Below are 14778 nucleotides of genomic sequence, written 5' to 3'. Positions count from 1 at the left end.
CTTACTGTGACCGATGAAGGTTAGTATATCAAAAGATGACAATTAATAAACATATTCAATTTCACTGAATTTCAAACAAATGTTTCCTTATGGCTCAAAAGTTTAATTTCACCTCTATTCTATACTATTTATATGATGCCAAATCATAATAATAGTTGCCTCGAGGCACTTAATAAAGCAAGGTAAAGACACTTCAATAACACAGAAAAAGCCACAACAATTAAAGGATCCCCTATTAACAAACACTTGGTGACAGTGAGAAGGAAAAACTCCTTTTTAACATGAAGTAACCTTTGGCAGAACCAGCCACAGGGAGGGACAGCTATCTGGTTGGGGCTGAGGGGAGGAAGACTGGACAAAACCCAGACTGTGGAAGTGAGCCTGAGTTTAACAACTAATGATTAAATGCATAAACACAGAGTTATGCAGCTCAAAGTAACAGGGCAAACTTTCATTGTCAGAGTGTATAAACACAGAAAGTGAAAAGAGGTGAACGAAGAACAAACACTCAGGGCATCATGGGAAGCTTCCAACAGCCTGAGCCAATTGCGGCATAACTAAGGAAGGATTCAGGGTCACCTGATCCAACTACGGTTAGGTCTATAAATATTTGGGCAGAGACAACTTTTTTTTATAATTTTGGTTCTGTACATTATCACAATGAATTTTAAATTAAACAACTCAAGACATAGTTGAAATGCAGACTTTCAGCTTTAATTTAGAGGGTTGAACAAAAAGATTGCATAAAAATATAAGCAACTAAAGCATTATAAACACAACACCTTCATTTCAGGGGCTCAAAGGTAGTTGGACAAATTTGCTGTCTATTTGTAAGCCTTTCTGTCCAAAGTTTAGGCTCCAACAAGAGAAATGGATGCTCATTAAGATCAGATGACTGACTTGGCCATTTAAGAATATTCCACTTGTTTGCTTCAATAAACTCCTGGGTTCCTTTGGCTGTATGTTTTGGGTAATTGTCCATCTATATAATGAAACACCACCCAATCATTTTGACTGCATATTTCTGGAGTTTAGTGTTGTTCCCTTGGTTGGCTGTTGTAAAGAGATTTCTCTTCATCATGGAAATGATTCTGCGATCTTCCACCACTGCTGTCTTCCGTGGACGTTTGGGTCTTTTTGCATTGCTGAGTACACCCGTGCTTGCTTTCTTTCTTAGGATGTACAAAACTGTAGATTTTGCCTCTCCTAATATTGTAGCAGTTTCTCAGATAGGTTTTTTTCTGTTTCTGTTTTTCTGTCCGTTAGCAGCTTCAGAAAAGCTTGTTTAACCCGCACAGAGAGCTACTTTGACCGCATTTTGTCTGTTTACAGCAAAATCTTCTAGATGCAAGTGCCACACCTCAAATCAACTCCAGGCTCTTTATTTGTTCAATTGACAATGACATAATGAAGGAATTGCCTGCACCTGCCCATGAAATTGCCTTTTGCAAAAATAGTCAGTTTAGAATCACTAACTAACCTACTAAACATGTTGTTGGCAATTACGCTAATGAAGGCTAATGAATTTTGTTAAGTTGACTTGGCTATAGAATTTGTTATCAAAAAGAGCTAACAGGAAATAAGATAAGACATGTTTGGGTAACATGACATTAGTGTGACTACAAAATACTTCAGATAAGCTTCTACATCCAAACAGTTCTGAATGTGTTCTACTAGTTAATTATCTAATTCTTGACTACATCCCAAGGGAATGTAGTCAGTGTGCGATACAGTACACCGGTAAACATTTGGGAGGCGTGTACCCACTATCAAATGGCTTATTGTTAAGTTCAGTCTGAAGGCCTTACATGTGTACACTGTGTGAGTGCATGTGTGCAAGTTTCATGGGTGAATGTTTGGCAAAATGAAGAGGGTGTCCACTGATAGTAACGTCTTTGTGGTAGTTTAAAGACATGCATGAATGGATTTCTAATGTCTGTTGGAAGTGCTGGACTGTGACTAAGGAGAAAAAAAGATCGGATACAGTGAGCCCATAGAGTTTCTTTAAAAAAAATGCCTTGGACATCCGGCCAGTGAAGCAGAAACAGAGCCCTAGCACAAAATGCAAATTAGTTGGTCAGAGGTCCCTTAGGCCCCCCAACTGCAACCCTCCACCCTCCTGTGTCCCCTTTCTATTCTGCTGAGAGTATAGAGGCAGTGTGAAATCCATCCCAGAAGGGGCCATTGTACGCCGGGAAGCAACCGTCAAACTGGAATGGTTTAGGCCGGGATCAGGCCTCTTTTTTATAGCTGAAGGCACTGGAGAAAAACCCCAGCTAGTAGGTGTTTTGGATCTAGGTTGAGCCACCAATCCCTCTCTCATCCTTCCTGGTGTCTGTCTCTGAAAATGCTATCATAACAAGGCCTCATCCTCTGTATCCCTGCTGGCTATTTGAGGCAGGCTCAGGTTTAATCGTCCATGATGGTGTGTACTCTGCCAAAGGGCCACACAGGTATCTACCATTCCCATCCTTTGCTCTTCTCCTCCACATTGTCCATTCAGCTGCCCTTCTAAGTGCCGGACTGAGAGACAGAGAGGCACAAACCAGCACACCCACCCCCAACTCCACTCCATCAATAGCCCTCTTGGACAAAGCTGCTGTCTTTGCAACATGCTAACCATGCTGAGAGTGGGGAGTGAGAAGGAGAAGAGACAGAATAAAAGGATAAAAAAAAATAAGACAAGGAAAGGGAGAACCTATTTGGAACACAACAAATATGCCTCTCACCTCCTTGTCCTCAGTAGTGTGTCCTCCGAGAAGCTTCAGGCACTCCCTGATGACCCTTTAATCCTGGTAGCCTCCCATAAACTCTCAGCTTTTACCACAGCTCCAGTTCCAGCACACTCATCTTTATAGTCTCCTGTGAGGGCTGCAAGTGGCTGAACACAGATTGGAAACCTCCTGTCCTGTTTACTTTCCCACAACTTCTCCCCTGCACCGTGTGTACAGTTCTAGATGAGGTAACCTTCTTTGCTCCCTCCCCTTTTTCGCTGCCTGGTTCGGTTCCTCCCTCTGTCTCCCCTCTCTTTTTTATTGCCCCCACCCGCCACCCCTCAGCTCATCCAGTTTCATTTTGTCCTTTCTTTGGTTTTTCTCCCTCCTCCCACTCTCCAGACCCCTGCTGCTGTCCAGACAGCGGCACAAAGCGGGGTGAGGGTTCTCAGTCACAACTGACCAATAGCAGATTGGCAAAGGCAAGCATTCAGCCAATGAAATGCCTAGGGGATGATATTTTCACCAATCAGGGGCGAGATTCAGACAAAAAGGGGTTGGACTAGAGGAATTAGGGGCAACGCTATCTCACAGCACTTCCGTGTGGGATGAAGGTGTCTGTGCTAGGCAGCCGGTTGAATTGAAACAATAGATGAAAAAATACATTTGGTTCTCCAGCAAAGTAATGCTTAATACTATAATCCTTGTGTTCCCCCCACACCACACACAGCCTGTGTTTAAGGTGCGTTTATATAAGGCTTTAATACGGACTTTAAAGAAGCAGTCTATTATCTGAATTGAACATAAATGTATATACTTTCTTATTTATTATTATTTTTGTTTAGGTTAGACAATTTGAGAAGATGGGAAATAATCCCTTGCATTGTAAAAAACAACAAATATGGACTTATTTTACTAGCAAATTCTATATGGGTTTGTTTTAACGCTAGACATTTTGATACACAACTTTTGACATTATGAAACAGACATGGCACTCAAAGAATCCTGAACTGAAATCTGTGGGTAATGGGAAATCACACCAAAAAAATCTTTTCTTTTTTCTTTTTAAATCACATGTGACTGACGATTCTATACATGCACATTTTATGTCTTGGTGACCACAGACCAAATTACATGCAATTTATGGTAACTGGTTATTCTAAATCAGCCACAGAGAGTGTGTCATCTGTCTGCGCTAGCCCTGTCATGTTTTGGCAATGTGTCCAGGATGCACTACAGTGAATATCTGAAACAACATAGGGAACTGGTGTGTTAGTATCACAATGGAAGCATCTTAGGGCCATGTTAAACACAAACTATCAGCATTCATAATTACTTAACAAAATAAACACCATCATTAATATTAAATAGGCTTTAAGTTTCATAAAGCGATCGTGGCTCAAGAGTTGGGAGTTCGCCTTGTAATCGGAAGGTTGCCGGTTCGAGCCCCAGCTTGGACAGTCTCGGTTGTTGTGTCCTTGGGCAAGACACTTCACCCGTTGCCTACTGGTGGTGGTCAGAGGGCCCGGTGGCGCCAGTGTCCGGCAGCCTCGCCTCTGTCAGTGCGCCCCAGGGTGGCTGTGGCTACAATGCAGCTTGCCATCACCAGTGTGTGAATGTGTGTGTGAATGGGTGGATGACTGGATATGTAAAGCGCTTTGGGGTCCTTAGGGACTAGTAAAGCGCTATATAAATACAGGCCATTTACCATTTACCATAAATAAAGGTACTCAATTTGAATTGGACCAGGGTGATCAAACTCCCTTAAGTTCAATGACCCAGTTTACAAACACACATCCAGAGTGTTTTTGGACAAAATGATTTTACAATTTGACTAAGTTTTTTTGAAAGTACATTTTCATTGACCTGATGACAGTTTTAACATTCGCCATTTCAGGGGCCAGATTCAACCCTTCGGTGGGCCAGTTGCCTCTTGGACTCTGTGTTTGATAGTCCTGTATCAGACTTTTACTTTTTATTGTTACATTCATTCATTCATTCACTTAACATTTTGGCTTTCTTTTTTTCAGTCTGAGTACTTCAGTATTTCTATTTCTGACAATAATCACATTTGCAGTTCTGCAAGCTCATGCACAGTGTGACATGTGCTAGAGGTCGCTGCATATGAACACACTGTAATGTGTGAGGTGAAGTGTAGACAAATGTCATTCGCTTTGATTATGAAATCCTCAGCTCAGTTATTTATCTGCATGCTTCTTCAGCTGTCTCCAGACTGAGTACAGGGCAAGAACTGACCAGAAAACATTCTGTTGTTCAGAAGATTTATTAAAACACATTGAACAAATACACAGAATACAAATAAAAAGATGACAATTCACTTTTTCATTCAACTGCTATACAGCACAAATATCAGTACCATAACACTGCTTGGCGCTCATTGTCTGTAAATGCCTGCTATACCACCACCTCCCAAAAGTGAACCATCAAACGCTTCACATGCTGTGCATTCACTGCAACAAAGGTGCCTTTTAACAGGGTCTTTTGGTAGCTTTTGAAGCCACATTAATAAGCATGTGCATACATTGTTAACATATTGGTAATATTAGACTGAAGCCTTTTTAACAGACATTACATTCATACTGACTTCAGTTTGATTGCATTTCAGTGAAGTATTGTGTTTTTCGACGTCATCTCATGGTCACAGTTCCAGAGGAAAAGGACAAGTTTTTGATTGATGAGCACATACGGTGCACATAGCAGTTCTATGGCAACACCATCCAGTAAACATTCATCTTTTTCAGTTTAATACAAAAATCTATATGACATGGACTTATCTCTGAAAAATCTTTCAATTTCAACAAGTATTTACATGTTTCTGAGGTTCTGTCTGTCAACCATCCATGTCATGGTCAAGTAGTTGCTGGCATGAACAAAAACGGTAACGGAAACAGCATCGATTCACACTAAAAAAGCGTAGTGCACTCAAGATTAGTCTCATGATGCTTTCCAAATCGTAATGTTTTGAATTTGACTTTTAAGTCAAAGCATTTCGAGAAACGATGAGTGCGATACAAGCTGGAAAAATGAAGAGGGAATCAGAAGAGAGCACCTAAGGACAACCATTTGAACTGGCAAAAAACAGAGTAAGGATATACACTCACCATAAATCACTATTTCTTCACTTTAGATTAGTCAATAGCAATTATCCTTTCAGCATTTTCAAATAAGTGCCTTGGCAATGGCATAATAATAATCATAATACAAACATATCATTGGAAAAAGAAAAAAAAGATAGATTTGTCAATAAAGATTTGTACATTTAGTCCTAATATTCTTGCAGTGTGTTAATAGAAAATTAAATACGTGTGAATTTATAAAAAGACTGTTTTACCAGGTGCAGTCACTTTAGCACAAAACAGTAGATGGAATGAGTAAACATGTAGTAGCCTTATCACCAGGTAAAGCAATAAATGACCACGTACACTGTTACTAAGGAGGCTGAAAGTGACAACATCATCTAAAAGCAATGATGGTCCTTGAATGCTGATGCACAGAGAATATTACTTCAAATGAAAAGCTTTGACTGTAACACCACAATTTACAGTCTTAACCTCTGCGGAGGAAATGCACTGCAACAAGAACAAATCATTCTGGATCATATCCTTTAATGGCACCAAGTGACCAAAAACATTAGATTTAACCTCAAAAAAAGAGAAGCAAACAAAAGCGCAGTCTGCATCAAATGTTAAACTTGAGGTGACATTGCACCATAAGCACATGTGTTCTTATTTAGTCCTAACAATTAAAAGGGAACTGGGAAAGTCCCTGGGATATAAGAGGGCTAAAACTCCACCCTCCATTCAGGACTCTGGTCTCGGTAACACTGAAGCCCTGTATGTGGATGTACCAGATGGGTCCCTGTTTACAATGAAGTCCCACCGGTCATGGCCCCAGGGTTAAGCTCTACAGCCACTACTAACATTCAAATATAGAAAGAATCACAAATATTGTACCATACACAGAAATACTCAGTCTTCTCTAAAATGCATTAAAAATCATTCTTGCCACTCCCAAAGTTTCTCTCACTTGATTTTCATGTACAACACTAAGCCAGGCTTCTGATTTCATCCATGTATGTTTACATGTGTTCACTATCATTAGACATATGTGAGGTAAAATAAACAGCAGTCTCTCAGTATATACAGTACAAGAGGCCAACGTTCCCAGGTACTGCAGTCAAGTCTCCCTGCAGGTTTAGCAGAAATTACTTTCTTGAGATTACCAGCAGGTGGCAGTCTTTAGAGGATTCTCCAAAAGCCTGTGTCCAGCTACTGCATACATGTTAATAGTTCTTGATTCTTTCAAATCAATATTTTCTTCACAGGTTACAACATGAATGACAAAACACAAGTTTATTTAAAATAACAATACTGGCCTTCAAAAAGCAATCTCTTATCAAGCTATGACTGTAGACATCCTCGACGACTCCACTCTTCACAGGGGACAAGCTCCGGGGGAGCACAGTCACAGTGTACAGTAAATAGGCAGATGAGTAAAAGCAACTGAGTGTATGCAGATGAAAAGAATTGAGGCTGACGCAAATAAAACACACATTCCAGAATCAGAATGAGCCCCAATCAAGCGCGTCAGGAACTCAGTGCCACCAACTTGCTCGAGTCTTCCACTGTAGTGCAGAGCGAAAGAAGCTGTTTTCAAAGAAGCTGCTCCATTTTCCTTCTTAATCTGCAGCTTTCCATCACAGGTAAACAAAAGCAAACATCTACTGAAATACTTCTATAGGATTCTTTAAAGATAAAAGTGCAATTGTTAAGATACATACGTCTGCATTAAAAAGTTAATTGCCTTATCCGTAGAGAGAAGAGAGCTTGACTTTTAGATCTGGAGTTAGGAAGGAGCGAGAGAACAAGGAGAGAGTGGCGTAAGAGTTGGTCAGTAGTCATCCATTGAGATTCCATCCCTGGGAGTTTCTGACCTGAGGTCAGTGTTACAGAGCTGGTCTAGTCCTCAATACAGATGACATCACTAGGTTTGCCTGATTTGAGGTCAGGCGTAGCCACGTCCCTCAAGGAGTCAAGTGACTTCTTGTCCAGATGGCTTGTAGGGGGTGGGGGGCCATTAGTGGAGACTGAAAAGAGAAGAGATCTTTTTTTTTGTGGTTCACTGAAACAATATGAATGTGAATGTTGAGAATTTTGCCAGATGGTATGAGACAGTTGTTTAAAGGCAAAACAAAGTCAGTAAATTTCTAAATCTTTCTTAAAAAACAAAACAAAAATTAGCTCTATGACAAATTAAAGCTCTATGACCAGCTATTTATAAAGCTAGGTCATAGGCCAAAGTGCACAATGGACATCTGCAGTGATGTGGGAAGATAGAATTTAGCTAATGTGACTGTTTAAAACCTGTGGGTTTCTACTAATGTTTCTACTTTTAAATGACTGCCTATTAGCATTAAGTAAGGATGGCAAGAACAATGACAATAAGTTGATTAACATGGATTCTTGATTAATTAAAATGATCCTTAACAATCACTTGACTTATCTAAGAAAACTAGTGCTTCTGCAAACATATGCAGACTTTTGCTTGTAGCTTTTTATTGCATATTTGCCAAGGTGACATCATTTACTGTACATGTAATCTCTCAGCCTATTGCACATGAAATTGAAATGCTATCTGTGTTGTGTGTCACATACAATATAGTGCAAAATGTTGATTGTTACCGCTGACGTATGGTCCTAAGGGCATCTGACTATAGTTAACCATAGGCTGTCCGCCTGGTCCTCTGAATCCGCCTCCAAAACTGCCGCTGTACATCTGGGAGCAGCCAAACCCACCTGGACTAAACGGCTGAAACACACACAAAGGATTAGTCATCTTGCTGTAAACAGCTTTGTGATTACAGCAGGTATTCAGTATGAGGTTTTTTCTACTATACAGTGCTTAAAAGGCTTGAGTTGCTCTGTAAGAGAAGTTTTCTTTCTACACCAGCAAAGTAAAGACAGATAAAAGCGGAGGAAAGTGCGTCGACTGTGTCATGGTCAGGAAAGCGTTGTCATAACAACCAAAAAAAGACTGTCAGAGCATATGGCCACAGAGACTACGCGGCTGAAATGATCCCTTGTATAACAGAACAAAATACACACTCTACAGCAGAGAGGAAAGCAAAGACACAACAACTTTTTCTCCTCTGGGAGCAAAATGTGGAGCACAGTGGTGAAAGCAAACAACTTAAGGGAGATTTTTCTTTCCCCATATCGCACCTGAGGGAAATCTTCCGTGGGGAATAGCGAGCCTAAGTTTGAGATTTCAAAGGAATAGTGTGGCTGTGTAGTTGCGACAACGGTGAACTTCAAAGGTTTTGGGACACAGCTTTTCCTTTTTCTTAAATTTACTTAGCCAAGTTGCCCACTTTTGAGCCTTAACCTGTTTTACAGGAAATGAGCTCAAATAACTTTAATTCCATTTTTTTAAAAAGCTTTCTAAAACCCACCTGATCTCCTTGACAACCACGCTCCATCTCACCTGCTGCGGTGGAGGTTCATTGCCTCGGCTGGTGAGGCGGCTCAGGATGCTCCGCTCAGACATCTGCAGCCTCGCCGACACCGGTGGGATCCTGGACAGCATGTTGGGCAGTCGTGTCACATCTGCTTTCATGTCACTCAGAAGTTCCTCCAGCTGGTTCAGCACTGCAAGAGCACGAACACACACAAGAGCAGTTTCACTTATGTTAGTATTAAAAGAATGATTTCGATAAAATGTCGGGAAAATGCATGTAAAACTTTTCCAACACCCTTGACATAATTAGTGTGAACCTCAAATAATTAAAAAAGCTAATTTGTTTGTTCCAGGACCTGAAATTAACAAGTGCCAAGAACTAAATGCCAAAACATTTTTCACTGGCAGACAAATCAGTGAGGGTCACAGTCAGCATCATTTTGAAACGATAACATTTTAACGCCTCAGTTTCAATCAGTCTTTGGCCTCTTCCCAAACTTTCATCCTACTAATCACTGTAAGCATGTTTTAATGGTGAGTCAAATTAACATAAAATGAAGCCACTGTGTCAAACAGGATATTTACTGGCTGCCTTTTAGAAGCTCTTCACAAAACAGTGGAGTGGAAATATCTGTAAATGCTTCCTTTGGCATCCTGTTTACTGTCTGGATGGATGGAATTGACAGCTGTCTCCATTTGGAAACAAAACATGTATTATTAACAGGTTAAAATAGCTTTTGTGTACTAGTAATTAGTGAAATGACATTGACACCGTTTCAAATAACATAAAAAAAGACTTTTTAAAGTGTAACTGCAGAAGTTTTTTTCACGTGTTATAAATCTCTTCTAACCCACCCACTCCATGACACGCTGTCCAGCCACAGGAGCATGCTCAGTGAGAGACTGAGGTGACCTAAATGCACCACTGAATGACATACGTAGAGCTGTTTGTATTATTGGAGCTATTTTGCAATTGTTTGCAACATTTGGAATTTTTTATATTGGTGTTTTAACTTGTTCCTTAGTGTTCTTACTGTCTTGGAGCACCATAATTTACTCTGGTATTAGTATACTGATTCCAACAACACAGCACACTGTGAAAGAAACACAAATACTATTTATTTCATAAAATATACTGTCTCAGTTAAAAAATAGTGAAGTGCTGGTAATTCTAGGAAGATTTTAGGGAGTTTCAAGTTAATATTTCCTCCTGCATCTGATTTGAAACAGAACGAAGCACAAACAAACCAGTTACTTTGCATCACAAAAAGCTATTTATCAGCACTGGGTAGCTGAATCTCGCCAGGTTAAACTGTTGCTGTTTTTGACACTGGGCTGCGGACCTTTGTGCAGCACGGCGTTGGCAGGTTTGTTCCCAGCCAGAGACTCTTTGGACAGGTGCTGGTGGGACTCGGCCAGACATTCCACCTCGGCAAAGCGAGTGTTGAGTGCCATGGCAGGGTGACTCGGGTCCTGGGTCATATTCAGGTAAGCCGCCCGCCTCAGCTGCTCCTCGATCACCAGAGCCTGCTCTAACAACTACAGTGAGGCAAAGTAACAAAGAGAAGTTTGTATGAAATGCAGACATAGCAGGGAGATGCAAACTGGTTCCATTTGTATTCAGATTATAATGTGAAGAATGTATTATTGTTATTTTTCTGTTTTTAAAAAAAAAACAAAAACAAAAAACTCCACACTTGCCTTAAAGCGGCGAGCCAGGAATTTGTTTTTCATTTCTAAGTAGTTGCCCTTATGCATCTCGGTCTTGAAAGGCTCATTCAGAATCGCATAACGTGGATCATTCTGAATGTCTTGCCAGCGAGCGTAGCCATGTCTGAGATAAATTCACGGTCAAAGAAAGCAAATGGGAGCAAGGAAAACCTCATAAAATTCTTCAAATAAAGAGGAAGCAGGAAAGTGTAGTTGTACATCATCCTCACATTTTGTAAATATCAGCTCCGCAGCTACTTCTGTCATAAGTAATTACATTGCTCTGCCATATGCTTCTCGCTCCTCACTCTGGAAGAAAGGATACGTCACGATGCCAGCCAACAGCCAGTAGTCATGGCGACGGTGCCAGATGTCATGCATCTTTCCAGAAGACAGCGCTGCTCGCTCTTCAGTCTGCCAGAGGGTGTGCAGCTCTGACGGCGTAAAAATAAAAACAGGGTTCTTACAAAAATACAAAGTAATATCCCATATGTCTGTAACACGTAAAGAGAAATAAGAGCATATAAACACAAACAAAACTTATATCAAAACAAAGATAAATCAGTGTGACACCTGAAATAACCTGCAGTAGAGATTCTGAGTAAACCAAAGAAAACACGGGAGGAAAAGTGGGGAGAGAAAGAATATCTATTTATAAGGTGCAGACTTCACTCTACAGTCTGACGATATGGATAGTCTCAGAAAATCAGACTCAGAAGACTTCTATGATGGGCTTATAAGTGACAATTTCTCCCAGTGACACAACATTTGTCAGTGACTTTGTGAACTCAGAGTCTAATTGATCAACTTTATCTCATATCTCATATGTGGATATGAAGGAGGAATGTGACCAGAGTACTCCAGGTGACACCTGGTCAGTCAGCATCAGGTATATTAAGGACAAATAGCAGAAATCGGATTGATTCTTACCTGTAAAACCTCCGTCAGCAATATTAAACATGAACTTTGCTTTGAATCCATTTTTGTCTTCTTTCCTGCTTTCGTCTATCTCATCCAAAGTGTCCTTGTCTCCATTTATTCGACCCTCTAATGCGTCTTCACTCTTTACATCATCTGCAAAGGTTACAATTAATTAAAATAAATATCTGTGGTGTATATAGTGGTGTATATAGCAGAATAATCCTCCATCTTTAATTTAAGGAGTCATAGCACGTTTACCTGGTTTATTTTCCTTGTCTTCAGTTTTTGCCAGAGGAGAATCAGTGTCTCCTTTTTCTGAGGACTTTTCGGTTTCTTTGCATGGCTCCACTGAGGATAGAAGAAAAAAGAATGAATAAACAAAGCACAGCCTTGCAGATAAGTAAAATCTGAAGTACACAGATCATAAACCGCTCACTCTTAGGTGAGGTGATAGTGGATTGCGCTTCGGACTGTTTGAAAGCTGGCTCTTTTGGGTTAGCAGATGGCTCCGTCTTTGTGGAGGGCGACTCGGTTCTGTTCCTCTCATCTCCTGTTTTCTCCTCTGAGTTGCCCTTGTTCTCGTCACTGTCAGTTGCCTTCTCGGGTGCAGATGCTGGCTCAACAGTGGAAGCCTGCCGAGGGAAAACAGACAGGACAACAGAGGGAGAAAGGATAGAGTCGGTAAAGGGCAAAAAAAGACAAGTTAAAAGGTGTCGGAGTTTGACAAGCGTCTTCTGAGAATGATGAGTTATGGTTACAGTGTGATGACCCATGAGATGATGGACAAGACAATAAAGGAGAAAAGAAAGAAAGTGGTGGTTAAAGGGAGAAAAAAAAGGACTCACTTCCTGCTCTGACAGTTTCTTGCTCTCTGGCTCTGTGGCTTCCTTGTCCTCCGCAGTACCCAAGAAAGACTCAGTTTTTTCTACATTCCAGAAAACAACAACTCAGCTCATTTGCAGTCATAAAGTGATACAGCATGAACTTTACTTTAACATTTAGAGGAAAACAGAACATGATCAAAGCAGACCTTGTGGGATAGGAGTGCTGGGCTGAGTAGCCACAGGGCTAGCTGGCACAGGCGTGTTGGGATCAGAGGATACACTCTCATTCAGTTTCTTCAGCTCCATTCCAATGGGAATCAGATCAGGAGAGCTTAACTTCCCATTTACATGCTCAAACTCTTGCACCTACAGTAAAGAAAAGAGATGCAACTGTGATAAAAAGAACATCCTATACTTTCACTGGATGTCCTACTTTCTTTAAATAAGGCATTAGGAAGAACTCTATTATAAAATTATAAAGTACATGTAGCATAATTAAGCACTAGTAAAATATTAATTCTGGCTCAAGCCAGATGGACCAGCTCATTTTAACTTCAAACTTAGCCTAGTTATCATGGCAACTCGGTTTTTCAACACTTTTTAAAAACTTTATTTGCCACAGGCCATGCACAAAAACATTAATAGAAAATCTAATTTTAAACTGTAGCTCTCATAAGGGAAGAGCTGTATTCTGCCAGCTGTAGCTACTTGCTAGTCTCTATCTGTAGTACTTGAGCATGTAATACACTAATGTTATACTTTTAAAAAATCTTGTAATACTACAAGTTTACTATGTATAGATTTAAATAAATGAATTAATATAGCTATTGTTATTTGCTTTATACAGTAGTGTGCAAAAGTCCCAAGCTCGTCATAACTTCTTTATATTTTGTTGTTAAAACTGGTGCAACAATTTATTAAAACACCTGTTAACCTACTTGGAAATAAAACATATAAAGACAGACAGTTAGAAAGGTTAACAGTTCAAATGAGCCTGGAAGTCAATATTTGGTATGATCACCTTTTATTCTTCAACAAAGCCTAAACTTAAAACTCTCTTAGGCAACTTTCTTCTAATTTACTTAAGTAGTCTTCAGGAATAGTTTTCCAGGCTTCTTGAAGGACCTCAGAAATGTGAAACATTTCATCACTGATCCAAGAGAGTGATGTACGTGCTGTTTGCTTGTACTCACATGCCAGTTTTAGGCAGTTCTTGCCCAAGTGAGTCAAGATCTCGATCCAGGATCAATAATTCAGGTAAGGAAATCCCAGAAAGTTCATTCTGTTTATCTGGAAACAGAGTCCAGATGAACAAAATCAAACTTTTAGTGATTTCCAAGCGACTGAAGAAGTCATTGAGAGTCTCTTCATCTGGATGCCATCCATATGACTTCTTCGGTCCCTCCATCCCTTGAGTTTGGTGTGTTTTTATGATTAAATTATTCATAGGTCAGTGTTAAATGGTTAAACTATTGTAAAGGACCATTTGTAAGAATTGTAAGAAGGTAAGAAATCAAGGGTGGCTCAAGAGATTTGCACAGTACTGTATAATATAAAGAAAAAGTAGTATTAGCCTGTGATCCTACATTGGCGAATATAATTGTGGAAACTGTATTTAGTAACTTTCTAACCTTTCTAAACACTTTACATACAAATCTTCATTCACTTCAGTCTCAGATGTATTCACTGCTGACAAATCTCCAAAAAACATCTTATTTTGGAATATGCATGATGTTCAAAGCAAGAAAAAGTTTGTACCCAAAGATTACCCCCCCCCCCCCCCCCCCCCCCCCCGCTTTGGCTTCCTCCAGGATGGGCTGACCTACTTTTTCTAATCTCAATGTTCCAGCATAGGAAGAAAATTTCTTTGGCTGAATAATCGGTACCTTTTTCCTGACAAGGGACATGACTCCGATCCTGGTAAGAACATGCTGACGAGACAGCCCCTCGCGAGGGACTCCATCGGCAAAGGTCTCTGCTCCATCTGCCCCCGGCTCACATAAATGTCTCATGAACAGAGACACGTAGGCCCTAAGGAACACAAAAATTTCTATAAGGTTACCAGCACAAACTCACATTTTCAAACCTCTACTAACGACTAGGGAGGTAGCAATAAGCTTGTTTCAGACACG

The 14778-nt window shown here is 40.3% G+C and overlaps 2 protein-coding genes across 6 annotated transcripts in view; both read right to left on the bottom strand.

Moving 5' to 3' along the window:
* Positions 1–3056, bottom strand: part of arhgef10la (Rho guanine nucleotide exchange factor (GEF) 10-like a) — a 117716-nt gene extending 114660 nt beyond the window's left edge. For all 3 annotated transcript variants that reach the window (XM_085274820.1, XM_085274823.1, XM_085274822.1), the window contains exon 1: positions 2730–3056. The gene's annotated coding sequence lies outside the window, so the exon portion shown is untranslated. The remainder of the gene's footprint in view (positions 1–2729) is intronic.
* Positions 3057–4979: 1923 nt separating this feature from the next.
* chd5 (chromodomain helicase DNA binding protein 5) overlaps positions 4980–14778 on the bottom strand; it is a 37024-nt gene continuing 27225 nt past the window's right edge. For 2 of the 3 annotated variants that reach the window (XM_085274816.1, XM_085274817.1), the window contains exons 29-40: positions 14533–14677; positions 12853–13012; positions 12668–12747; positions 12259–12454; positions 12081–12170; positions 11832–11975; positions 11227–11335; positions 10893–11025; positions 10535–10730; positions 9219–9382; positions 8390–8543; positions 4980–7821 (exon numbers count right to left, since the gene is read on the bottom strand). In XM_085274816.1, the coding sequence (XP_085130942.1) occupies positions 7694–7821; positions 8390–8543; positions 9219–9382; positions 10535–10730; positions 10893–11025; positions 11227–11335; positions 11832–11975; positions 12081–12170; positions 12259–12454; positions 12668–12747; positions 12853–13012; positions 14533–14677 (1699 nt within the window). In that variant the 3' untranslated portion in view covers positions 4980–7693. The remainder of the gene's footprint in view (positions 7822–8389; positions 8544–9218; positions 9383–10534; positions 10731–10892; positions 11026–11226; positions 11336–11831; positions 11976–12080; positions 12171–12258; positions 12455–12667; positions 12748–12852; positions 13013–14532; positions 14678–14778) is intronic. The other variant, XM_085274818.1, reaches the window with a different exon arrangement.

This window comes from Mchenga conophoros, linkage group LG5, assembly GCF_057382185.1.
Source record: "Mchenga conophoros isolate Kocher_MC1m ecotype Shallow Benthic linkage group LG5, M_conophoros_male_GT1.1, whole genome shotgun sequence".
NCBI lineage: Eukaryota > Metazoa > Chordata > Actinopteri > Cichliformes > Cichlidae > Mchenga > Mchenga conophoros.
Note: the sequence above shows the minus strand (reverse complement) of the source record. Positions and strands in the feature narration are given on the sequence as shown.